The sequence below is a fragment of the Cucumis sativus genome, chromosome 3 (assembly GCF_000004075.3).
Source record: "Cucumis sativus cultivar 9930 chromosome 3, Cucumber_9930_V3, whole genome shotgun sequence".
In the NCBI taxonomy this organism is placed as follows: Eukaryota; Viridiplantae; Streptophyta; class Magnoliopsida; order Cucurbitales; family Cucurbitaceae; genus Cucumis; species Cucumis sativus.
In genome coordinates this window covers 31,979,468-32,005,178 of record NC_026657.2, presented here as the reverse complement: position 1 = coordinate 32,005,178, position 25,711 = coordinate 31,979,468, and the positions used below count along the sequence as shown (strand labels likewise).

At 35.4% G+C, this 25,711-nt stretch overlaps 2 protein-coding genes and 1 long non-coding RNA gene across 16 annotated transcripts; 2 read left to right on the top strand and 1 right to left on the bottom strand.

Moving 5' to 3' along the window:
• The first annotated feature begins 872 nt into the window (after positions 1-872).
• On the top strand, positions 873-5,521 carry LOC101202829 (protein EMSY-LIKE 1). Of its 7 annotated transcripts, none has more exons than XM_011653797.2 (11): positions 887-1,027; positions 1,263-1,306; positions 2,108-2,307; positions 2,409-2,518; positions 2,623-2,743; positions 2,879-3,103; positions 3,356-3,424; positions 4,160-4,396; positions 4,471-4,539; positions 4,636-4,699; positions 5,199-5,521. In XM_011653797.2, the coding sequence occupies exons 2-11, from the start codon at positions 1,279-1,281 to the stop codon at positions 5,252-5,254; spliced, it is 1,179 nt and encodes a 392-aa protein (XP_011652099.1). In that variant the 5' UTR covers positions 887-1,027; positions 1,263-1,278; the 3' UTR covers positions 5,255-5,521. The 7 variants fall into 7 exon arrangements, with proteins under 7 accessions (XP_011652101.1, XP_011652103.1, XP_011652099.1 ...); XM_011653800.2 differs by having other exon boundaries at positions 913-1,027; positions 2,145-2,307; XM_011653799.2 differs by lacking the exon at positions 1,263-1,306 and having other exon boundaries at positions 873-1,027.
• LOC105434986 lies at positions 5,213-8,046 on the bottom strand. Of its 4 annotated transcripts, XR_004215258.1 has the most exons (4): positions 7,627-8,046; positions 6,667-7,030; positions 5,847-6,551; positions 5,295-5,585 (listed from the first exon to the last, which is right to left on the bottom strand). It is a non-coding gene; the product is annotated as an uncharacterized LOC105434986 (long non-coding RNA). The 4 variants fall into 4 exon arrangements; XR_004215256.1 differs by lacking the exon at positions 6,667-7,030 and having other exon boundaries at positions 5,213-5,585; positions 5,847-5,942; positions 7,627-8,031; XR_969109.2 differs by lacking the exon at positions 6,667-7,030 and having other exon boundaries at positions 5,847-5,968; positions 7,627-8,034.
• Positions 8,047-10,475: 2,429 nt separating this feature from the next.
• Positions 10,476-25,577, top strand: LOC101203948 (protein PHOTOPERIOD-INDEPENDENT EARLY FLOWERING 1). 5 transcript variants are annotated; one of them, XM_031883244.1, is made up of 22 exons: positions 10,476-10,799; positions 10,895-10,963; positions 11,599-11,704; positions 11,929-12,009; positions 12,191-12,298; positions 12,664-12,744; positions 12,855-12,943; positions 13,089-13,225; positions 13,312-13,373; positions 14,266-14,401; positions 15,035-15,100; positions 15,181-15,212; positions 15,337-15,468; positions 16,911-16,949; positions 18,148-18,216; positions 18,367-18,429; positions 18,528-21,852; positions 22,210-22,274; positions 22,445-22,515; positions 22,833-23,610; positions 23,820-24,340; positions 24,835-25,577. In XM_031883244.1, the coding sequence occupies exons 3-22, from the start codon at positions 11,645-11,647 to the stop codon at positions 25,238-25,240; spliced, it is 6,321 nt and encodes a 2,106-aa protein (XP_031739104.1). In that variant the 5' UTR covers positions 10,476-10,799; positions 10,895-10,963; positions 11,599-11,644; the 3' UTR covers positions 25,241-25,577. The 5 variants fall into 5 exon arrangements, with proteins under 5 accessions (XP_031739104.1, XP_011652097.2, XP_011652096.2 ...); XM_011653795.2 differs by having other exon boundaries at positions 15,181-15,254; XM_011653794.2 differs by having other exon boundaries at positions 10,889-10,963; positions 15,181-15,254.
• The last annotated feature ends 134 nt before the right edge of the window (positions 25,578-25,711 follow it).

Here is a 25,711-nt window from a genome sequence, read left to right as displayed (position 1 = left end):
GTGAGGGGTGTGGCAAATGTATGTGGACCTTATTAACTTCAAATGTGTTTGAGGTCTGCCTCCACCATTAATAGAGAATTAGAGTCCGATCACTACAACTTCGATTTCTAGCAGACACATGCTTTACTTCTTAGGAATGAACGACTTACAATAGCTCATAATCACAATTCTACGATCTCAATAGTTCAAATTAAACGACAATTTTTTCTTCATTATTTTTTCTTTTTTTGAAGAACCATCGACATCTATGTTCAACTTCCAACACCTAACTAGAGGTGGACACCAATGAAAAGGGTATGTACACCAAAGATGTGGGGAGGGGATAACAAAGCAACATGAATCATCTACCCATAACTCGAACCAATCACAACTAGTATTCAATAGAATGAAAACTCCGTGAATGCCATAAAAGAAAGCGACGTTGAAGATCTACACCAAACGAAGAAAATATGTTTTTTAGACTGAAAAAAGCTGTTGGATCAGAATATAAGATGACAAAACATTTGGCACGAAATTAAATATAGTAAAGTGCAATAACATCTTCAAAAATTAGCTAATTAAAGAATCAAAGTTTTAATCATATTAGGTGTTTGAAGGTCTTCCTAAAGTATATTTTTCAAATATACAGAATCAAAATTGGTATTTAAAGTTTTTAATACTTTACAATATATTTAATACATAGGATATTGGATTATTTTAGATGATGGAAAGTAACTAAAACCACATATAAAAAAAATAAGTTGAATACAAAATAAATTTTAAGTTATGAATTTTTGTTTGAAAAGTAGAGTTATGTAATTTTGAAATTTAGCTATAAGTCTTTCTTATATAAATAGAGAGAGAGAGAGAGAAAAGTAAAAAATAGAATTTAGAATTATAGAAAATAGAATTGTTTTAGTAGTTGTAGTGTTGGGGATTATTGTGAGCTGTTGGGCGTTTAGCGTTATTTTTGGTGCTGCGGTTTTCATATTCATTGGGGACGAAACGAACGAAGAACAACAACACACCTCTCTTCTGCACATAATCAGTGAGCATTCACTTCTTCCTCAAAACTCTCTTTTCATTGATTTCTTGTTTTACCCTTTTTCCCACCTTTTTTATTTTATTTTTTATTCTTTACTCTTCTACTTCCCCGTTTCAACCCATTCACCCCTTGTTCAAGATCCCGCCTTTTTCTTGCGTTTAATCCACTTCTCCAGCTTCTTCTTCGTCCATAATCTCTTTCAAACTCTTTCCCCGCTCGTTTATTTCCATTCTTTCAGGTTCTTGTCATTGATCATGAACTATGAAGCCTCCGACAGTAGCGGTAAGTTGGAATGATTTGGATTTTGTTCTATGGGAATGTGTAGTTCTTTCGAATGCAATTTGGGGCCTTTTTCTTCTTTGAGCGTGTTCGGCCTTTTATATCTGCAATTGGGTGTTCTTTCATTGTTCTGTTCAGTAGAAGTGATTGATTTGGTGGTTACTTCGACGAGGGCTTCGAAATAGGTTTTCGTTTTTTTTTTTTTTTTTTTTTCGTTTTGGTGTATTAACGGAAATTGGGGTTTCGTCACTTGGGGCGTCCATGGAATGAAGGTTTAATTGAGTTTTTTCCTTTTTTTTTTTTTTTTTTGGTTGTTTTTTTCTTGAAGTACTGGGTTTATCTTTTCCGTTATTTAGGTTTTAATTTTTGTAATTCTTCGCGAAAATTTCCATGCGAGAAGAAGGGAGATTTTAGACTATTGTGCTTGATCACGGTGTGTGGCCTTTGTCGCTTGATTGACAAGCTAAGGAATTTTCTCTTTGGTTCCGATTTCTCAAGGACATAATGAGGCAGGTATGAACCTGAACAAAAACGAAAAGTTGAACCCTCAAGCAGAGGAGTTATTCAATTTAGGACTATGGAGATTCAGATTTTTCTGGATTATGAGTTCTCTCAATATCCTGTTTCGATTGAATTGTTCCTAGCATAAAGCATACAGGATAGATAGGGATATTGTTGTTATAGCCAGTTTAAAGGAACCCGGAGGATGCTATCAGAATATCACCATGTTATTGGGGAAATCATGAGTTATTCTAGGTGTAATATCCTTTAAAATCATGTATCCTGCATATGAAATAACTGCAGGTACTGATGATGATCTTCCACCATCACGTCATAACAGAGTTTCTAGAGGAGGTCGTGTTTCTGGAAAGGGGATGCCTGCTTTGAGTTCTTTCCCATATTCTAGAGTGCATGACATGGAGGCCCAGATTCATCATCTCGAACAAGAAGCTTACTGCTCCGTACTGCGTGCATTTAAAGCCCAAGCAGATGCCATTACCTGGGTGTGTCCATCTTTCTCAAATTCTCCTAATATATATTTTATCTACATCTACCATTTATTTTAAGTTTGGATTCACTGAGGTTTATACTCAACGTTTGGCAGGACAAGGAAAGCTTAATAACAGAGCTCAGGAAAGAATTGAGAGTATCAGATGATGAACACAGAGAGTTGCTTGCCAGGGTTAATTCCGATGATATCATCCGTGAGATTAGGTTAGAATGTTCCCAAAGCAATTGAATTTTAGAATTAATTCATTGAGGAGATGTACGTATTTCCATTTGAAATTTATTTGTGTTATGTTTTGAGATGGTACAAGGGAATGGAGACAGGCAGGTGGGCACCTAAATGCAAGACGCAGTTCGTCCCAGCCGATGCATGATGTTGTACCCAGTCCAACTGTTTCTGCATCGCGCAAGAAGCAGAAAACAAGTCAACTGGTAGGCTTTCGCATGTTGATCCTGGATCCTAAACCATGTTTTTTGTTGAATCACAGGGCTCTTCCCCCTTTTTTTGCAGCAACACATAAATAAAATTTTCTGCTTATTTTAGCTCTCTTCATTTTTTCTTATTAGAATGCACCACTACCTGGTTTTTCATCTATGAAACCGATGCAGTACTCTTCTTCCGTTCCTGCTGGAAGCAGACAGTTAAATAATCAGTGTTCTGGTACCCTTCTGGCAAATGAATCTGCTGAAGCTCCACCATATGACACTTTAATTGGAAGGAAAGTGTGGACCAGATGGCCTGAGGACAACAGCTTTTATGAGGCTGTCATAAAAGATTATGATCCTGTTAAGGTACGTCTGAGTCTCAAAAAATTGCCTCAAGTGTTGTTTTGAACTTATTTTTGTTTGTTTTTTAACATGTATGTTTGGATGTTTCAAATTCACATTATTACTTTGCCTCATCTCGAATTTTATAATTATCTGGTTAGTTTTCAAATGCACAAATGCCTATGGTAGCAGCTGCCGATTGGCTCTTTGGGATAATATTTTCTTGTGTGCTGACTGTTGGTTATTTTCTTTGCTTCATACCGTAATTTTTTTCAGGGCCAGCATGCTTTGGTTTATGATATAAATACAGCAAGAGAGACGTGGGAATGGGTTGATATTAAAGAGGTATGTTTTAGTTTTGCTTTCTATTTTTGTGCCAAAGTATTTCTCTGCATCCCTTGTGAGATTTTATTTGTTTCTTGAACTGTGGTTTTTAAGTTCCAAGGAGTGAATTACGGAATATGATAAATGTTGACCACTTTTAGGAAAATGCACAAGAGTAAACGAGATTCGGTACATTCTTTAGAAAATAAAAGCTATTTTATGTAGTTTTTTAGAAAGTGTTAATTTTCAAAAGTGGATTTTGGTTTTATGAATGATGAACATATTACTAAATCTTAGGCTTCACATACCTTAATTCCTCGAGTTATGCTACTTCCATTCATATGTAAAAGTGCATAAATGTTGAACCAAAGTGTAATTTTGGTGAACCCCAGTTTGGTTTACCGGCTCCTCTTGCTACTCAAAGTACTAGTAGGTCTCTCTTATCAAAGTTTAGTTTGTTTACTTGAGACCAAAAAAATAAATTTAGTTAGAATTGCTCCAACCTACCCTTCATCGTTTGATCTTATTTTTAGGTTGGAAGGTTGGCCTTTACAGTTTATATGTATAACCTGTGAAGAAAAATATTAGAATTCTCTTCTTCCCAAAATGTGATTTTCAAGAAATATGTTATGCTTAGGATGTTACGGTGTTCGGATAAAGCTTGCTTGATGGAATATGTTACATTTTGGTGTGGTTGGGTTGTAAAGTCCAATTTTGTGCAGTGACTAATTTTTCTGCTACCTGGTATACCTGCAGATCCCGCCTGAGGATATTCGATGGGATAGCGAGGATCCAGGAATGACTCATCGAGGAGGGCATGGAGGGCAAAGCCGTGTCTATAGAAGATCGCAAAGCTTGGGTGGTGGTGGTGGTAGAGGGAGAGGACACTCAAAGAGCCACTCCAGAAAGGAAGTTTCTCCATCACAAAATGGTGTTGGAAAGAAAGGGCTGGACGATATAGAATTACTTAATACAGAGGCATTGGTACAGGAGGTAAGTTTATATATATTGGAAACAGATTGGATAAAATTTCAAACAGTGATCCATTTGGTGATTTCCAACAACAGGTAGAGAAAGTTTTCAATACAAGTAATCCTGACCCTGCGGAGCTCGAAAAGGCAAAGAAAATGCTTAAAGTATGGTCCATATCAATGTTATTCCAATTTCATTTTTCTCTGTTCCATCTTTCCTTTCCACTACAAGGTAAATCCCGTTTCATATTCAACGTGCAGGATCACGAGCAGGCACTTGTTGATGCAATTTCTAGACTAACTTATGCATCTGATGGTGAAAGTGGTAATGAATATATGTGTACTTGATAGTAGCATCTCTTCATTCTGTTGTACATCTCATATCTTCCACTTTTGTTAGAAATAATCACTTAAAAGTGTTTGTATGAAAAACCTGGAATGGGTTTTGGTTAGCATGTTAAAAATTTGTTAATGCCCGTGTACATTTCACAGAATTAAAGCTGGAATTTCTCTTTCATCATGTATTGATTTCAAATTCTACATGTTATGTCGACAATGAATAGAGATAAACGAAACTCCTGATTTTAAACACGGCAGTTGCTTTCACGAAATTAGCTTCCAGAGAAAGCACGGCAGGAACTGAAGCTATCTTCTTTTAATTCATTTCACATTTTTATCTGTTCTTTCATGTGCATTATTGTATCGAATCTGTAAAAGGGGTGATTTCACTAAATTTGACGATACTGTGTTGGGATTCGTTTATCAATTGTTGAACTAGCGAAGTGGATATTTGTATCTAACTATCTTCTTTTAATGCATAACAGAAGGGGCGCAGCCGAATGTGAATGACCAATTAGTTGACAAAAACAACAATACTTGAGCTACCAAGTGCCAGTGCAAGTGCAAGTGCCAGTGCCAAGTCTGAAAATGGAAATGTCTACAATTATTGAGTTGTATCCAAAATTATTCTATGGTAGTGGATCAAATTCTTTTGTTTTTTCTGCTTCTTTTATGGTTCTCTGCCAGGGAGGGGGAGGGGGAGGGATTGCCTTTTCTTATAAATATCTGTGGCTCTAGAAGGGATAGTAAACAACGTTGTGAAAATTTAGCATTCTGTAGCTTATAATTGCATCATGGCTTAACTTCATCTCCCAGCTACATTGCTCTGAATTCTTCCCAGTCCTCTTTCACCATCAAGTTGCACGTATAAACTGCAAGCCGAAGTAAAAATAAATCAATAAAATAATTTGACATTGGTAAAGGAATGGGGGTAAGGGAAATAATTTGAGTTGTCTTTATATACAAGCAAAGCGATGGCATGTTTTCTAGATCAAATTCAAATTGGGAACGTCTTATTTCCAAGAGCTTTGATTGATATATGTTATGTAAAGCAAATCAAACAAGAATATTGTATCTTCCAACTCAGGAAACACTTCTGATGATTTAGAATTGCATGCAAGTTAAGAAATAACCTGCCAGCATATTGAGGATTCAGATCATGCCATCTCTTATCTTATGTCAATCAGCTGCTAATTGATCAACGGCATCCTCCCTCCCCTAAATCGAATCTGAATGGGAGAATAGCAACTTATCCCTTTGACATAAATACATATTCACGCAATATCAATAAACTGGAATTGTTGTGCTTGTTACTGTTAAATGCAGCTAAAATGGAAATTCAAGTGTTGTGCTTGTTACTGTTAAATGCAGCTAAAATGGAAATTCAAGTGTTGTGCTTGTTACTGTTAAATGCAGCTAAAATGGAAATTCAAGTGAGTAACAACTATATCAGGATCAGGTTTTGGCGGACAGAATTTTGAACATATTGAAGAGATCATTTTCAGAACAATTTATGTCATTGCTTTCGAAACTACTATGAACTATTATGGAGACGATTTGCCTGTTTGCAACTACTTGCACATGCTCATGCTTCATGTGGGAAGAAGAGCTTCAATTCTTGTAGAAAACGAAGCCATCTGTGAGAGGTTCACAGACTAAAGGAACAGGAGAAGAGAATACAGCTTTAGAAACTAGTGGACCAAATATGCGTTCATTAGTTTTTGTCCTTAGAAATAGAAAACTGGCAAGGAAAACAGCTCCTAACCAGCTGCCTGTTAAAGCTCAAAATTTTAAGCATCATGTAGTTGTCTTTAGCAGTCTTCTAACTTAGACTTTGGCTGGAGAACATGAAAAACACAAGCTATCAGATCTTTACTCCAATAATCCAAACACAACAAAGACCTAGTTTCCAGTTGAAATGTAAATATAGATACCAAGAAAGGTTGTCCCTACCATCGAGGAGATCATCTTCTGAACAACACTTCAGTGGATTCCTTTGATGGATAAAAAATCTCAGTATGACTAGGCCTACACGAAGAACTCAACTGCAACCCATAGGGTTGAAACCAACAGATAAAACTATAAAGGAATTCAGATTCTTAGAAAACTATACCTCTATTGTTATCAGATACGGGGTGAGATTCCCAACTCTAATCAACTAAGCCTCGAAGTGTTTCATAAAACAAAGATAAGAAACATTGTGTATTAATATACCAATAGAAAGAAACCCTCCTCCACCTTCACTTAAGGACCCCTCCATTATCATTTCGGTCGTTTAGTTTTCCATTAATGCGATGAGCAAGTATCACACTCCAATCTGGAAATTTTCCCAAAAGAATCACTATTATCTAAGGAAAATCCGGTAGATGTGGATAATCTTGCAGTCATCAACTACGAGTCAATAGACAGCAATACTTAGAGAATTGCCATTACAACAAAAGAGCTGCATAAATTATTCTATTTCGTTGTCTTTCAACCAATCTAAAAAAAAAGTGGTGGATGGTCAACTTCGACCAGAAAAAAAAACACATGGTCTACAGCCAATAATCGATTGTCAAGCACCTCCATCTTCCCCCCCCCCCCCCCCCCCCCCCCCCCCCAAATGCATGTATTATAAAGTTTTGACAGATTGAAGATGATCTCAGTCAATTCAAATAAACTCAAGGAAATCAAGTTCATGTCAAAACAGAAACCATAAAAATCCAAAAGCTAGAGTACCAAAAGAAAACGATTACCGCCGATCGGAGCTGTCACTAGAAAACGCAACAAAAATGCATAGAAAACACAGGAGATACCACTTCGAGCTAACCCATCAAGTCAAACGCCACTAAAGTCAAGTTGAAAGGGGAAAATCGAAATTGCTAAACAAACAAATACCCACATAATAACAGATGCGGAAAAGGTGAAACAAACCTGCAAACGAATCTACCAAACAAAAATGCTAGTGGCGCAAAATTGTTCCAGGAGAAACTTCTGTGAAGAGTCATCGTCTAATCTTGGTTAAAAACCAGAGCGACCAATGAGAAGCTAGCCGGATGATCTTGCCGCCACGCCTCTGGTGTGGATCGCGGCAGCTGGAAAATGGGTCGGTAGCGAAGCGATTGATAATAACCGATGGAGCGACGGCATGAAAACGCTTGAAGACCGAAGGCGAAAAAACATGGTTGGAAACTGAAATTGTGCGTTACTTGATTCAATTCCCATCATCCTAATTAAACAGAAAATCAGGATGAAAGGTTAATCGATGTCAGAAAGAGGAGAGAGAGAGAGGAGATGGACATTGAAGTCCAGCTGACGCTAAGATTGGGGAAGAAAATGCCGATGTTTTTATTTGGAACCGATCCTTGAGGGTTGGTCGACATGTCGTTTTGATTTTTTTAAATTTATGATTTACCAAGGTAAAGTTAATTCGTTCCGATTTTTAAAAATACTTTCCATAAATACCAACGTACCTCAGCTGTATTAATTTAAACCCGATCTCTTAGTGCTATCATTATTAGGTTAGGATTATGGTAATCAAACCCTTGTTTCGAGAAGGACTACATAACCCTCTTCTTTCTCATTTCCCTCTAAACCTAACTTTTTAATTCTCTCTAATCATACATTTTCAATTCTCATAATTTTATAATTTCATTTTTATAAAATAATTTACTCTTTTATCTATGGAAGGTCTTTTTTAAAAATTAATTAATAATCTTAAAAGAATATTAATTTTAATTTATTTTATTTATGAAATTAATTTAAATTAAATACTGATTATGATTAGTTTACACATTTAGTCTCACATTTACTTTTTTAATTTTATTATTTCGTGTCTTTTATTTATCTTTCTTCTTTGATTGGTTTTCACCTTTTAAGTATTTTATTTAAAATATTTTTGATAAATTTAAATTAAATAATTTAATTTTTATTAAATTTATGAAAAACAAAAAAATCAAAACAAAATCAAATCAGAAAATTTAATAACTTTTGAATCGTTGAATAACCTAAAACATATATAACAAATATATATACATATATATATATATATATATATATATATATATATATATATATATATATATATATATATATATATATATTTAAGTATTTAAATTATAAGACTCTTCTTTTAAAAAATCAATTTAATGGTGGAATTTTATTTAAGATTTATTTAAAATTTTAAATCTAAATTTTTTACCAAACCATTACCAAATTTTCTCTTCTTCTTCCTTATTTTTATATCTTTTATTGATTCATTGTAATTTTTTAATAATTTTTTAGTTATTTAAAAAGAGAAAAAAATGTTTAGATAAAAGTGAGATTGTTTTATCTTTAAAATGAAAAACAATATATTATTCAATAGTAATGATTACTTAAAAAATGTTAAAAAATTTCATATAGTATTTAAAGAAATCAAACGCAAATTGTTTTGCGAAAACTATAACGATTTAGTAAAATAAATATACAAAATCTGTATACTTGAGTTAGAATATGATTTTTTTAAAATATAATAATTTATTTGCACGTAACAATTACATCAAAAAGTTAAAAATTGACATCATATTTAAAAAATGGTTGAAAAATGTTCTACGAAAATATGATATTTCAAAAAAATAATTATACGAAATTTGTGTATTTGATATAGAATACAAAATTCTTTGCACACATCAATTACTTAAAAAAAAAAGTTGGAAATAGACATTGGATTTAAATAAATTACTTAAAATTATTTTACGAAAATATATAATTTAGTAAGTTAAATATACGAAATTTGTGTTGGATTTATAATAGGATTTTTAAAAAATGTATAGAAAAATAAATTTCATAACACTAACTACACAACTTTTTCCGAAACACATTTTATTATAACCATCCCATAACTCTTCATAGATAACCCTCTCCCAAACACATTTTATTATAATCACCTCGTGACTTATTTCTCAAACACATATTATCATAACACCAACTTTCCATAACCCAACTTTTCCTCCAAAACACACCCTAAGAATTATATCAATTTTCATATTTATAAAAAAATATATTAATTCGATCAAAAAATTCTCAAACTTTTCTTGGATGATAGTCTATATTATTTTGAGTTTCATAGTGTTTAGTCTTTAATTATGCCAACGTTTATTTGATGTCCTACATGTACGAGAAACGACAAAATAAAGTTAAATGATAATTATTTCTCACAATTTGACATAGTTTTCTTGTTGCATTGAGACTTTATTTAGAATCTTCTATTTGATGGAATACAACAAGATGTTCGATCAAATATGTGAAAACCCAATGCACTTAAGTAACGAAAAACAAAGAGGTTGACAATGTGTTTTTTCAAGTCTCTAATTCATAAATCTTAAGTCCTTATAAGAGCAAAGACTATCTCATAGATAAACACATGTCATATTAGCATATACTCTCTTGACTCATATTATTCATGGACACGTAGACTTTGTTATACATCAAACAAAGTTAAAACTAATAGTTCTCATAATAATATCGTAAATACTGTATTTATACTCTTCAATATTACAAAGACGTCCCTTCAATATTCACAAAACTCCAACATTAATAAAGTTATCATTATTACTTTTTTGTAACAAGTGATAAAAAAAATCCTATTTCTATATATAATTAATTTTGAAATTATAAGCTTCTACATGTATTTTTCCCTCTTGAGATAATTTTATAGACAGATGTATTTGAAAGAGAGAAAATCGTATGCGTAAAAGCGTAGGTCGGTATTTATTATTATTAATTTTTGTTTGGGGTTAAAAATTAATGGTTTATGTAGAGAAGAAAACAAAAAAAAATTCAGAATTCCGAATTCAATCTCTCATCGCCTCTTCCTCTCACTTTCCTGCCGTCGGATTATATTTCGTTAGATCACTGACCGTAGATCGAGGGTTTTATCCATAACTACCACCGTCGCCGCCGGCGGAGGCGATTTAACTGGAGTCGCCGAACGAGGAAGAACCCCTGGACTTCGGAGACAGACAGCTCACTCACTTGGATCTCGAAGTCACGTTCCTCGGATCTTCGTTACGCTGATTCCCTTCTTCTACAACCCTACACCTCCCCTCGAAAACGACCGCTTCTAGGTCCTACTTCGACATGAGCTTGCATTTTCTTGTTCTTTGTGTCTCATTTTCGTTTCTAATTTCAGACATTTAGGACTTCCTTTGTGAAGAAGCAGGTTGTACCGACATGGTCGAGGCGTTGTTTGGTTGCGAAGAAATAGTCGGAGTCGAGCAAAGAAATGAACGTAAGCGATTCTGGTACTTTTTCTTTTTGGTTTGAACGTGGAGAAAAAAAAAAAAGATTCTTTAACATGAGCTGAAAAACTTAGTTTGGCTGTTTTTTTTATTTTTATTTTCTGATCTCTTGGGATAATATGAAGTGGGTTTTAAAAAAGAAACGTACTTATAGTTTTATAGTTATCCACTATGGCGGATAGATAGGTGCAGAGAAAATCGTTAGGTTTGGAACTGTTTTGGTTGATTCCCTATATGAAGCATGCTAAGTTTTGTAGTCATCTATACATGGAGTGATATCAGAGCATGTCGCAACTTCTCATTAAAATGCACGAGAAGAATTGATGAGTCAACAATATTGAGGCCGAGGTTCAAGCAATATTTAAGATTCCTACCATGTGATTTTGGAAACTGCCTTAATGGGTCGAATTATAACCAATGCATTGTTCAGCATTAGGGTTTTCTTTTCTTCAAGAAAAAAATTATTGAAATGTGTATATATCTGTTTAATGTTCTGAGGTTTTTTTTTATTGGATGGATTGTTTTGCTAAGCAATCGAAACTAAATATTTTCATCTGTTTAGCTAAAATAAATAATTTCAGCCAGTTTTGAATTGATATTCACATGATTGTCATGTAAATTGCAGGGTTCTTCAATTGTGTAGCCAGCATATTATAAATACAGAAAAAGCCATGACATCTAAAGGCCCCAGGTCTAAACTTGATCATGAGTCAAGAGCTAAGCGCCAAAAGGTATTATACCTCTCTGGGGAACAGAGAATTTTAGATTACTTATGGAAGCTGCTTGGGTTGCATCTTTTTCCCTCAATCCATCCATCAATCTATCTAACTACTCTTTTCACATGCTAACATGGATATTCACGCTTACACACATTGGGATTTCTCCAAGGATCTCAATCAATTCTTGTGATTTTTTTGTCTACTCCTGATATTATGATGGTTATTTGGTATTTCAGGCACTTGAAGCTTCAAAAGAACCCAATCGACCTAAAACACATTGGGATCATGTTTTAGAAGAGATGGTCTGGCTATCAAAGGTGAATGACCAAGCCGTCAATTTAAAATTGAGTTCCTCTTTGGTTTGAATGATTTAAACTACATGCATTTCACTCCATCACTTTCGAATTTTCTATATAAGGATGTCTGGTGATTCAAAGTTGAATTTTTTGGATAAATTTTCTATTATTTCATTCATACAAGTAAATTGATTATTTGCAGGACTTTGAGTCTGAGCGGAAATGGAAATTAGCTCAGGCAAAAAGGGTTGCTCTAAGAGCTAGCAAAGGCATGGTAGATCAAGCTACAAGGGAAGAAAGGAAGTTGAAGGTTCCAAATACTCTCTAATTAGAAATATTCTTGTTGGTTTTCAAACAAAACAACAGTGACCTGGGAACGAACCAAAAAATCTAGAAGTTGCTTGGATGTATCTCTTAATTTTATTTTTAAAAAGCCGTTTTCTAATATTTTGAAACCGTTTTGTATTACTTTTGAAATTAAATAATTGTTTAAAATTATTTGTTATTTTTGTCCATTGCGATCAATATCCAGACAAGATTTCTTTACTAGGAATTATTTGCTTTTTATTTCTAAAAACAGAAAATTATGTTTGAACACTACTTTTAAAGAGTCCCTGGTGTTAATGTTATTCATAGGATCATAATTCTGAATGTACTATTGTCCATTTTGAACAGGAGGAGGAGCAACGATTGAGAAAACTTGCTCTCAATATCTCAAAGGATGTAAAGAAGTTTTGGATGAAAATAGAAAAGCTGGCAAGTTCATTGATTAAATACTATTTTCTCAAAGCCCATGGTTTCCTTTGGATGAGATGATAAGTTTTTGATTTTCTTCAAAACTGGAAATGATGAAGTTCTAATTTCAGGTGCTTTACAAACATCGAACTGAGCTTGACGAGAAAAAGAAAAAGGCTCTTGACAAACATCTCGAGTTTCTTCTAGGGCAAACAGAAAGGTGCCTGATTTGATTTGACTGATAGGCTTGGCTCTTGATGTTGGGGGGAGGAGATGATTTTGAATGCATTATGTACAATATCTTTTTAATCCTTAACCCTGTACATTACAACCTAATGCGGTGAAATATCATGTTGCCACTTTAGGTACTCGACAATGCTGGCAGAAAATCTTGTGGAAACTTATAAACCATCGCAGGTGAATTCTACAAATGAGCCACACAATGCTCACGTCCAAGAGATTGATGAAAGCAAGGCTGTTGAACCTACAGAGTTAAATGTTGGTATGCTGAATATTGTGATATTCTATGTGATTACTTTGAAAATGTTATAGTTTTTAAGTTGAAACAATTGAGAATATATTTCACAGAACACGAGTCAGATTCTGTGGACTTTGATGAAGAATTCGATGTACACTCTGAAGATGAATCTGTATGTCCATTGTTCCTTTCTCTACTTTATAAATATTTAATAGTAAATTTGTTGTCAGATGCAACTATTTTTAATTGACACATAAACTTTGGCGGTTTGCTTCTTCCCACTTTCCTTCTTTTCCTAGTTTTTTCTTCTTTTTTTTTGGGGGGGGGGACATCCAATGATTCGACTGAACAATTATAAAATGTGGATCTTGAATCACTTGGCCCAATTGTTATGGGGTAGGCATTAGGATAAAAAAGTAAAAAACTTTTGAGATGTATGTTCAAACTTTGTAGTGATCATCTGTTAGGGATAAGATTCTTATAAGACAGATGTTAAAGGGCCGAACAGTTATTGTATGGGATTAATTGAGGTGTAGTTGATTTGGTTACTCTCAGTAAAAAACAAAGAAGAAAGATATGGTTGTTGTAACCTAAACCTTGTGATGGCAGTTGGATTTGGATCCAGGGCCAATGTGTTTCATCAATATAAATGTCTTCAACTTTCACCAATGGTTGTCTTACTTTGGTTCAAAATCCATATGAGATTTCTTGACCACCAATTGGGTGGGGCATAATTTTGCCCCTCAGTTCTTAAAATTTTTGACCTAACACTACTAAATTCATTCCTAGCTCCACCATAAATTTTATATTTAGCTCCTGCCTTTCAGTGTTTTAGATGCTAAATTTCAATTTGTTCAGATCATATTTCTTGATACTTCATTCTACGTTGTAGTATTCTTGCTTGGAGATCTGTTGGAGGTCTCAATAGTAATCTTTGATGTCATATAGTTTTTGGCACCTCTTGCTTTTTTCTTATTGCTTTACATACTGTGGACTCTTGTGTTTTTTGGTAATTTCAATCTCAATTTCCTTACAAGTAATATGGTTTGTCACAAATGTTTTAGGAAGATAATGAGCAGACCATAGATGAAGATGAAGCTTTAATAACTAAAGAAGAAAGGCAAGAAGAATTGGAAGCTTTGCAAAATGAAGTGGATCTTCCTCTTGAAGAGCTTCTTAAAAGATATAGTGGAGAGAAAGGTGCATGGTCAACCATTATCATTTTCTTACTTTTAATCATGCATTTGACAGGCCAGGTTGGTTTCTGATTAGTGGGTAAATAAGTTTGGGGCTGATTTGTTTTTGCAGATTCCTGGGCAGGTAATTTGTATTATTATTATTTATAACAAAAAGGAAAAAAAACTCTCATTAATATAATTATAATGTAAAAGAGCAAATGTTCCAGGGATACAGAGGAGTGAAAAAGATAAGAATGCAAGAATAATAACAAAGGAGTGAAAAAGATAAAAACAAAAGAAAACAGTTTCGGAGGTTCCTCTGGTTCCCATTTCTTCTTAGACCCCTTGCATATTTAACGCCACTGTTTCTTTCATCAAGAACGAATTATGGGTCTATACGAAGTCTCATACACTCCTGTGCCTTCTTACCTTTTTAGTAATCAAGGTCACAAGGGCTTTATAAATTGATATCCTTGGCTGATTGTTTCTTTAGGATTCTTTATCTATGAGTGTATGCTGTCATTTCTTAATTCACCGTTGTTATTAATTTACCCTCCTTATATGTAAGTTAGTGAGTGGTAGACATTGTAAAACTGGCCAACTTAAATAGTCTGGTTTGTGGAAATTATCAGCTAAAAAAATGTCTATGATGCAGATGATTTAGAAGTTAGCCCTGAAACAAGTACTGGAGGAGCGGAAGAGACAGAAGTAGAAGATCATGGTAAGGACAAGATACCACTAATGTCATTCATGTTAATTTGTGGAATATGTTAAACTGAGTTGTTGAGATATATGCTCCAGGAAAATGGAATGAGTGTTCTACATCACGTAAGGTTCATGAAATTGGCTCACTTACTTTCACTGGTCGTCGTTGTGTAAGTTGTATGTGTATCTGATTTGTGTTCAAACTCAGGATAATTTAAATCATTCATGCTAATATGTATTCCATCATTTCAGAACGAAAGCAATGGGGAATCGTCAAATATAGAAAACCATACAAAGAGAGAGACTCGTGAAACAAAAAATTTGTCCACGCTACCCGTGGCTTTTCCCAAGGACGATGTATTTTATGATTTTACTGAAGAACGTGTAAGACTATTGTTTTTCTTACTTTTTCTTTTCTTTTTTAGAAAATAAAAGTAGATTCTTTCTTGTTATGCATATGCTGCATCTGTTATTTAAATGATGGGTTCAGTCTGAGTTCTATCTTCTTTTTTTGTTAGTTGATTGTTTTGGCTCATTTGGTTCTTTTATGTTCTCTTTGAAATCTCTCTTCTAAAAGAATAAGAAGGTTGATGCTCATGTTATTGTTAAGATATGGTTGCTGTAAGTATGGAGCTTGCAAAACTTCAGCGTGCAGCTATTGTATTGTAGGCCATATGTGCAAATTCCAGGCTTCAATTGTAGCATGTTTTGGTCTGGTTCAATGAGGGCTCTTTTTTAATATAATTAATCTTGTTAGAATTAGTGGGCTTGGCCCCTGGAGTATTTTTGAAAAGTATTTTGGAAGATTTTCTTTATTTCCTAATCTTTTCCTTTTTTAACTCCTCATTGTATTCTATTTATTCTCTTTCTTTGTACCTATTGGATTGATTTCATCAGAAAAATAATAAAACTAAAAACATCGTGGTTTTTCTCCCGGTTCTCGGGTTTCCACGCAAGCCTTGGCTTCGTGTTTATTGCTTTCAATATGGTATTAGAGCAGTGGTCTAGGGAAGTCCCGTGTTCAAGCCCCTACATTGTCGTTTCCTCCCCAATTAAAATTGATTTCCACTTGTTGGGTTTTTCAAATATTTCAAGTCCACAAGGGAGGTAAAATTGATTGATTTTCACTTGTTGGGCCTTCCAAATATTTCAAGCTCACAAGTGAGGGGGAGTGTTGGTGATATATATTTAAATTTGTCTTCAACCACCAGGTTAAGCTTTTGGGTGAATTGGTGGTTCAATAAATCTATTAACTGTTGACTGTTTGAGATCAAAATTTATTGTTTTTTGATGCTTAGATTGTGGATTGGCAGAAGGTATAGTTTTGAACTTGATAAAACCATTTACTTTTTGCATGCCTTACTAGAGGCTAGAGGGAAGGAGCTTAATTAGCTTCAAAGGTTTTTTTTTGTAATTATGCTCATACCTTTATCTTGCTTTATTTAGAGGCCTTGTATATCTGGAGCCCGTTCCTCCAGTTAGCTTCACTTTTTTGTGAACTTGTTTTTTTGTAAACCCTCGTATTCCGTTATTTTGCTCCATAAAAATTGTTGTTATTAATAAGAAAGAAAAGAGGTGTTACTTTCAGGCCTCTTCCATTTCTTTTTATTTTTTCTAGCCCTTGTATTCTTTCATTTTTACTCAATGAAAATTTGCTTATTCGTTATAGAAATAAAGGAGAAAGATATACTGCACTACCTATTAATTTTTTGCGAATATGTTCTCTTTCCTGTGTATACTAACTCGTGAATGGGTTTGTATTGGTGTTGATGGGCTCATGGAAAGTTGGTTAGTATAATTATTTTTGCACTGTTGTCTCTATGCAGGAAGATGGTGACTATGATTTTACTGGTGGAGAAGATAAGGTACGATATATGGATTCAAATAACTTGATCTAACAGTGTTAAAGTTTGCCTTCTGCCGTGCTATCTTTAGTTTTTGTTTCTTCATTTAAAAATGATGCCTCTCTTGCATGACTAATAAATGCACAAAACGCTGTTGCATCATGCAACCTTACCTTACGTTTGTTGAAGGATTAATTTGGTGTCTGATAAGAGTTCTGCTTGAAGTTCTTTCTGATTTTATTCGCCCTTCAATTAATTCATTTTATTTAAGTGGGAAATAGTTGATGGTCATTTGGTTGGTTAGAGGCCAACTTTAGTCTTGTTTGCATGGGGATCAAGTGTGGTGGTTTGGAAACAAGTATTAAGAAGCCTGTCCTTTCAGAGTAATGGTTATGGAGACTTTTCTACCAAGATTTCCTTTGGATCATTAGGTGAACGTTAAACTAACCAATGAATCATATTGAACTGAACCAACCCACACTTAGTAGGCTTTGTTCAGTTAAGCATATTGGTCCGGTGCTAACTGAACTCAACCATCTTTAAGCTGCTATAGAATATTTTGGGGATAGAAATAATAGAGTGCTTATTGTTTAGGGGTTAAAAAACCCCGAGTGATCTCTAATCTTTGGCGAAGTTTCATGTTTTTCTTTGGGCTTCAATTTCAAAGACTTTATGTAACTATTATCTTTGAAGCATTATTCTTAGCTGGAGCTTCTTGAGGTTTAGGGTTTATTTATTTATTTTTATTAATACCCTCGTAATATTTCATTCTTTCTCAATGGTTATTTCTATTAAAAAAAAGTTAAGAAACCAATTTTACCTGTTTAAGCTATGGCTCAAGGCATATGAGGATGAGTCAAATTGCAACAATATATTTCTCAGTTTCTTACATAAAAAGGGGCAATTTGCAGATTAGGAAAGTTGCAACTAGACATTGGATTCATTTGGAATTTGGAAAGTGGAACCACATTTATAATCTTTGACAAACTTATACTCCGCGTTAAAAAAAGTTCTTAAGATATAGATTTTAGCTTTTGTATAGCATTGCATGTGGTACGATGTCACTGGTCTAACATCTTGTACACTTGGAAATGGAAGGACATCTTTTTTAAATTTCAAGATGTTTAGGGTACTGGTGATGCCAACCAAGTGGTTGTGGTATCATTCTTGATTGATGCAAAATTCTAACAAATTTTTGCTTCACTTGATCTGTATCTAGGATGATGAAACGACTTTATCTGAGGAGGAGAAATTGGACAAAGTGGAATCAAATAATGGCAAGGATGAGGTAATGAGCAACTTATGTTTTCTGGAGAGATTTGAGAGTTTTTCATTCAATGAGATGCTATTATGGTTCCAATTTCTTTTGTCTCTTATCTTCTCTTAGCAGTTCTTTATTTCTTTATTTTTATTACTTTTTATTTGTGTGTGTCTGCAGATTTTAATGCTACAGAATGAGAGTGAAATACCTATAGAAGAACTGCTTGCAAGGTATGGAAAGGTAGGTTTTTTAGTTTAATTGTTTTTATAGTATTTCTTACTTTCTGGTGGGGGTAACGGCGGAACATGTGTCTGTTGTAATTTCAATCTTATCTGCAGGATCACTACAACGACTATGATTCAGATTATGACACTGAAGATACTTCTGCTTGTTCAGACGACCTTACGAATTCTCCATCTCATGAAGAAATTGAGCCAACGGGCCTTGATGTCTCTGTGCACAAAAATGTTGACCCTGGTAAATCTCATTCGTCTGCAAGTTCACCTCCAGAGGGGAAAGGATCCTTAGAAAATTTTGAAGGAAGGGAAAGTGAGGATGGAATTTTTGATGCTGCAGCTGCAGAAAGATCTGTACAACCGTCTGGGAACACATTTCCCACAACTACAGTGCGTTCAAAATCCCCTTGCCTGGATTCTCCATCTCATGAAGGAATTGAGCCAGTGCGCCTTGATTTCTGTGTGGACGATAATATTGACCCCAATAAATGTCACTCTGCAAGCTCACCTCCTGAAAGGAAAGGATCCTTCGAAAATTCTGGAGAAACGGAGAGTGAGGACAGAATTTTCGATGCTGCAGCTGCAGCAAGATCTGCACAACCAACTGGGAACACATTCTCCACAACTAAAGTGCGAACAAAATTCCCTTTCCTTCTTAAGCACTCCTTGCGTGAATATCAGCATATTGGCTTGGATTGGCTTGTGACAATGTATGAGAAAAGACTAAATGGGATTCTTGCTGATGAGATGGGGCTTGGGAAGACAATCATGACCATTGCTTTGCTTGCTCATCTTGCTTGTGAAAAGGGAATATGGGGCCCCCATCTTATCGTGGTCCCAACGAGTGTCATGCTTAATTGGGAGACTGAGTTTCTCAAATGGTGTCCTGCTTTTAAAATTTTAACTTACTTTGGAAGCGCAAAAGAGCGAAAGGTTAAGAGGCAAGGGTGGATGAAACCAAACTCATTTCATGTATGCATAACCACTTACAGGTTGGTTATCCAAGATTCTAAAGTTTTCAAACGCAAAAAGTGGAAGTATCTAATACTAGATGAAGCTCATCTAATTAAAAACTGGAAGTCACAAAGATGGCAAACTCTCTTGAACTTCAATTCCAAACGACGAATTTTATTAACTGGTACCCCCCTTCAAAATGATCTGATGGAGCTTTGGTCCTTGATGCACTTTTTGATGCCCCATATTTTTCAATCTCATCAGGAATTCAAGGATTGGTTTTGCAATCCAATTTCTGGAATGGTAGAGGGGCAAGAAAAAGTGAATAAGGAAGTTCTTGATCGTCTGCACAATGTTCTGCGCCCCTTTATACTTCGTCGACTGAAAAGAGATGTAGAGAAGCAGCTGCCAAAGAAATATGAGCATGTCATAAACTGTAGATTGTCAAGAAGGCAACGTCAATTATATGAGGACTATATTGCTAGTTCAGAAACACAAGCTACTCTTGCCAGTGGCAATTTCTTTAGTATGATTAATGTTATTATGCAACTTAGAAAAGTTTGTAATCATCCTGATTTGTTTGAGGGTCGTCCAATCATCAGTTCTTTTGATATGGCGGGTATAGTCATGCAGTTGAGTTCATCTGTATGTTCTGCGTTATCACCTGGCCTGTTTTCTAGAGTTGACCTTAAGGGTTTAGGATTTTTATTCACTCATCTAGACTTTAGCATGACTTCATGGGAGGTAGATGAAGTGAGAGCTATTGCTACTCCATCAAGTTTAATTAAGGGTTCTACCAGTGTGAATAAATCCGAGGAAATTGGATCTGGATTTAGATATCGGAAGAGATTGCATGGATCAAGTATTTTTGCAGACATCCAAAATGCAATTATGGAGGAAAGAGTAAGGCAGGCAATGGAACGAGCTGAAGCTATGGCATGGTGGAATTCCTTGAGATGTGACAAAAAGCCAATTTATTCCACATCCCTTAGGGAGTTGGTGACAATTAGGCATCCGGTTTATGACATATGCCATGAGAAGTCGGATCCCTCGTCTTATTGTTATTCCTCAAAAATTGCTGACATTGTCCTTTCACCAGTAGAACGTTTCCAGATGATGATGGGCTTAGTTGAAAGCTTCACCTTTGCAATTCCAGCAGCAAGGGCCCCAGCACCTCTGTGCTGGTATAGTAGAAGCTGTTCTGATGTGTTTCTGGATCCATCTTATGAGCAAAACTGCTCCCGATTCCTGTTTCCCCTTTTAACTCCAATCCGGTCTGCAATTATTCGAAGACAAGTGTATTTCCCAGACAGAAGGCTAATACAATTTGACTGCGGCAAATTGCAGGAACTTGCTATTCTACTTAGGAAACTAAAATCTGAAGGTCACCGAGCATTAATATTCACTCAAATGACAAAAATGCTTGATATCTTGGAGGCATTCATCAATCTGTATGGTTACACTTACATGCGTCTGGATGGATCCACTCAGCCTGAAGAGAGACAGACATTAATGCAACGATTTAACACCAACCCTAAAATTTTTCTTTTCATTTTATCGACTCGCAGTGGGGGTGTAGGTATCAATCTTGTTGGTGCAGACACTGTTATCTTTTACGACAGTGATTGGAACCCTGCTATGGATCAACAAGCTCAAGATCGCTGTCACCGCATAGGACAGACAAGGGAAGTTCATATATATCGTCTGATTAGTGAAAGCACCATTGAAGAGAATATTTTAAAGAAGGCAAATCAGAAGCGTGCTCTTGATAATCTTGTCATCCAAAGTGGTAGTTATAACACTGAATTTTTCCAGAAGCTTGATCCCATGGAGTTGTTCTCCGGTCACAGGTCTCTTGCCATTAAAAATATGCAAAAAGAAAAGAATCAGTGCACCAATGCGAATGAGGTTTCTGTATCTAATGCAGACGTGGAGGCTGCTTTAAAGATTGTAGAAGATGAAGCTGATTATATGGCTTTGAAGAAAGTTGAAGAAGAAGAAGCTGTGGATAATCAGGAATTTACAGAAGAAGTGATTGGGAGGATGGAAGATGATGAGTTTATGAATGATGATGAAATGAAGCTTGATGAAGGTGGGGATCAAGTTAATGGCATGATTATATCCAACAAAGATAATGAGGCAATAATACACGGAGCTAATGATCTTAATGAAGAGAGAGCTGTAATTGTAGCTAGCAAAGAAGATGATGTTGACATGCTGGCGGATGTCAAGCAAATGGCGGCTGGAGCTGCTGCAACTGGACAAACCATCTCGTCCATTGATGACCGACTACGTCCAATTGATCGGTATGCAATACGTTTTCTGGAACTGTGGGACCCTGTACATGACAAAGCGGCTGTGGAGTCTGATGTCCAGTTTGAAGAAACAGAATGGGAACTGGATCGTCTTGAGAAGTATAAAGAGGAGATGGAAGCTGAGATTGATGAAGACGAGGAACCTCTTGTATATGAAAGTATGTGCATTGTTATGTTGTCTTGTGATGATAACAGTAATTTTGCTATATTTTCAGTCTTAAATATTTTTTCTGGTCACCGTGTTTTGGCTTCCATTCGAAACAATTTGGAGAATATAATTGTGATTCACTTTAATTGCAAAAATTTTCTTTTCAGAAAAGAATATTTAGTATGCATTTTACTTATAGACTAGTAGAAAATATGAGACACCTATCCATCCTTCTATTATAAAAACTTTTTATATTTGAGTACATATTGTTTGTGCACGATTTAAAATTGACTTTATATCTCATGTACATTTGTGATTACTTTTGGTTTCTTTTAAAAATGATTAATGCTCTATCTGTGTTCAACAGGCTGGGATGCTGAATTTGCAACTGAAGCATATAGACAGCAAGTTGAGGCCTTGGCACAAAATCAGGTTTGGAGCAAATATTCTGCTCTCCAAATGAGGGGATAACTTTTCCCCATCTTTTTGTATGATTTCATCGTGTCAATGAATCAATTTATTTTTCTAACCCAAAAGAAAAAATTTAAGTAGAGTTTCATCTTATGTACTTACTTCCTTTATTCTAAACTTTTATTATTCAGTTGATGGAGGATTTGGAATTTGAAGCCAAGCGGAAAGAAGCAGAGGAGGCTGAAAATTGTGATCCTACAAGGTAAAACAATTTTTTGATTTCTTATTAGAAACTTTTGCTCTTATATCATGTTAAATAATCAGTAAATACAAAAATTCTTGTTTATTAGTTATGGTAAATTTAATCTTTTACAAATATTTTAACTATACACTCAATACTTTTCCATGCTGATAAACATGACTATGGAACAACAAAATCTTACAGTGAGATATGGTCACAAGGACCAGAGTTTGGGAATCAATAGCCTTGTCAATGTGGATCTTGTATGTCATGGTTTGTGCATTTTGTTTCTTAAATTGAGAGTTCTTTAATCGGTTCAACTCCTATTTTCCTTGCAGGAATGAAACACATAGTGAATTAAAACCAAAGGCTAAAAAGAAATCAAAGAAAGCCAAGTTCAAATCTCTGAAGAAGGCCTCTCTTTCTTCCGAGCTAAAAGCAGTGAAAAAAGAAGCATCAGTGGAATTCTTGTCTACAGACGATGAAGATATATGCAGTGAAGATGTTCTTGAATCTTTATCAGCACAGTCAAGCTTACAGAAAAAACGTAAAAAGGCTGAGCTTAGTCTGGACAGCGAGTCAGGCAAGTCCCTGAAGAAGAAATCTAAAAAATTGAAGAAAAATATTGTGGATACTTTCCCACAAGATCATCCTAATGTGTCAGGTGTGCAATATGATGAAGCCATGGAAGTAAAACCACGGGAGAACGGTGTTGATCTTGAACATAAAGTAGTTGGCCGTAATAGAATGGGAGGGAAAATATCTATTACTTCCATGCCAGTTAAGCGTGTTTTGACAATAAAACCAGAGAAACTTAAAAAGGGGAATATTTGGTCAAGGGATTGTGTTCCTTCCCCTGACTTTTGGTTGCCACAAGAGGATGCAATACTGTGTGCTATGGTACATGAATATGGTACACACTGGAGCATGATTAGTTCAACTTTATACAGTATGACTGCTGGTGGGTTTTATAGAGGCAGATACCGTCATCCTGTTCATTGCTGCGAAAGGTATAGGGAACTCGTACAAAGGTATGTTATATCTGCTCCAGATAATCCAAATAGTGAGAAGATCACAAATGCTAGCTCTGGGAAAGCTCTTCTCAAAATCACGGAGGTATTTATTTGTTAGTTAAAGTTGTGCAAGCTATTTATTTGTTCTCATCTCTTGGTTCATCAAATTTATGTATGTAGCGGACTTACTCTTGGGAATATTGTTTTGTGTTACAGTTGGGTGTCAAATTTCTTAAGAATATGTGTGCGCGCTCTGAGCTTTTTGATACTCGTGATAGAAGAATTCTCAGTCACCGCTTTCTTTTATTTCAGGAAAATATTCGAGTACTGTTAGATTTAGCTGCTGAGCAGCCTGATAGAGAGTACTTACTTCAGAAGCACTTCACTGCGCTGCTCTCAACTGTGTGGAAGGCTAGAATACGTGGCAACCGTTTAGATTCTTCACTTTCTTGGAATGGTTTCTATTCTGGTGCAAGGTATTTTTCAACCGGTAACCACATTACTCGGTATTTTGGGAGGGAAACAACAGGTAAGTTGAAATTTGGCAACACAGGACACAACTTCAAGTTACTAGCTGCTGCACTTAATGATGTTTGTTCTACAAGGATGGATGATAAGAAGCCCCAATCCTACCATGGGGAACGAGCATCAGTCACTACAGAGCAGTTGGAGTTAACACTTGAGTTCCAGGGAGAGAATGATCTTAACGTGCCATTTCCATCTTCGGTTGACTTGATAGTATCTGATTCAGTTTACTTGCCCTTGGTCAACCTGGATACATGTGAATCTTCTGGCGCTCGAAAGCGAACAAAAGTTGCAGAGACACGTTTCAGGTATGATCATTTTTTTATCCCACTCTTTCAGCATCTTAAACTGCGAAATTATGACGTGTATATCTCCTGATTCCTCCTTTGGGTATCGTATTACCTTGAGTTCAGAGATTGGTTGATGTCTCCCCTATTTCTATGTTTTTTCAAGTTTAACTCCAACTCATGTTTCTGGCTAGAATGTGCTCATAACTTGATCTTCAACTGGAAAAGTCCAGCTTTATACTGGATTATTCACATACTTTCCTGTTTTTGAACAAAAAAATTGATAGCATGTCAAGTATAATCTTTAGGTAGCATTATCTTGGTTTCATTTTTCTCTCCACCTTGGACAAGATTTTTCTGTTATGGATTGAACCCTAATAAGACGAAAAGAATCAAGAGATGACACGGTGGGATGGATTGTCAATGAAATCTGATATTGAAACAATCTAAAAAACAAAGCTTGTGAATGTCTTTGAAATTCCTGACGAAGAATATTTGTGTTTTCAATGACTCAGGGATGCTGCAAGAGCTTGCAAAGAAGATTTCCACGGATGGGCTTCCTCTGTTTTTCCAATAATCGATCTCAAGTCTCGCTCTGTTTCAAAGTCACAGTCACTGGGAAAGCATAAGCTGGGAGTCGCCGACTCTTCTAAATCTGCAAAATCTAAGCATAGGAAGATGGGACCGGACCATGGAGAAAGCTCCCACCACCCGATTGCCGACCATCAGATGCCATCACTTGTCCAGGAAGATAACCATAACTTATATTCCCTCAGTTCACCAATTCTTACAGATTATTCATTTCCATTTGGCATGGATGAGTATCCATTCCCACATGAAGAGCCAGGGAGTCGAGAGATGATTCCTCATGATTATATCCCAGGATTGATTTCAGGTCTCGACATACCCGAAGAAATTTGATCAAGTTCCATCCTTCAAATTGCCATACTGCCAGCATGAATCTGATCTATTTCTTTCTGGGAATTTCATTGAGGGATTTTGCCAGTAATGTCCGTTAGTTGGGCGCAGTCTTCTTGTTGGAGAATTGAAGCAGCAGGTGTTCTGGAGGATGGAAAAACTGCACATGATGTTACCCAATTTTTGTCTCTCTTTTCTTCTTCTTGTTTTGTTTTTTTTGTCATTTGCCTTTCAATCTTTAAATCATTTAAATGGAATATTTGAAAAGCTAACAACATTCGATCATATATCTTGCAATTCTAATTTGAACATGCTTCAATGAGTTCAAGCATTTCAATTATTTTTTAACAATTAGTGATTGAATAAAAAGTTTTAAAATGGGTATCTGTTATAAAATAAATTAACGGTCAATTTCTTTATTTAGAAAGTGTAGATTTCGATTCCACTCTTGAAATGAGTTATCGAACTTCCCCC

What these genes read in the sequence shown, in the direction of transcription:
- LOC101202829 (XM_011653797.2), top strand. Translation starts at nt 1,279, where the DNA reads ATGAACTATGAAGCCTCCGACAGTAGCG. An exon ending in AGCAGAAAACAAGTCAACTG is followed by an intron (nt 2,744 to 2,878) that starts GTAGGCTTTCGC and finishes TTTTCTTATTAG; the next exon opens with AATGCACCACTACCTGGTTT. An exon ending in AATGGGTTGATATTAAAGAG is followed by an intron (nt 3,425 to 4,159) that starts GTATGTTTTAGT and finishes GTATACCTGCAG; the next exon opens with ATCCCGCCTGAGGATATTCG.
- LOC101203948 (XM_011653795.2), top strand. Translation starts at nt 11,645, where the DNA reads ATGACATCTAAAGGCCCCAGGTCTAAACTTGATCATGAGTCAAGAGCT. An exon ending in GGGAAGAAAGGAAGTTGAAG is followed by an intron (nt 12,299 to 12,663) that starts GTTCCAAATACT and finishes CATTTTGAACAG; the next exon opens with GAGGAGGAGCAACGATTGAG. An exon ending in AGGCCTTGGCACAAAATCAG is followed by an intron (nt 22,275 to 22,444) that starts GTTTGGAGCAAA and finishes TTTATTATTCAG; the next exon opens with TTGATGGAGGATTTGGAATT.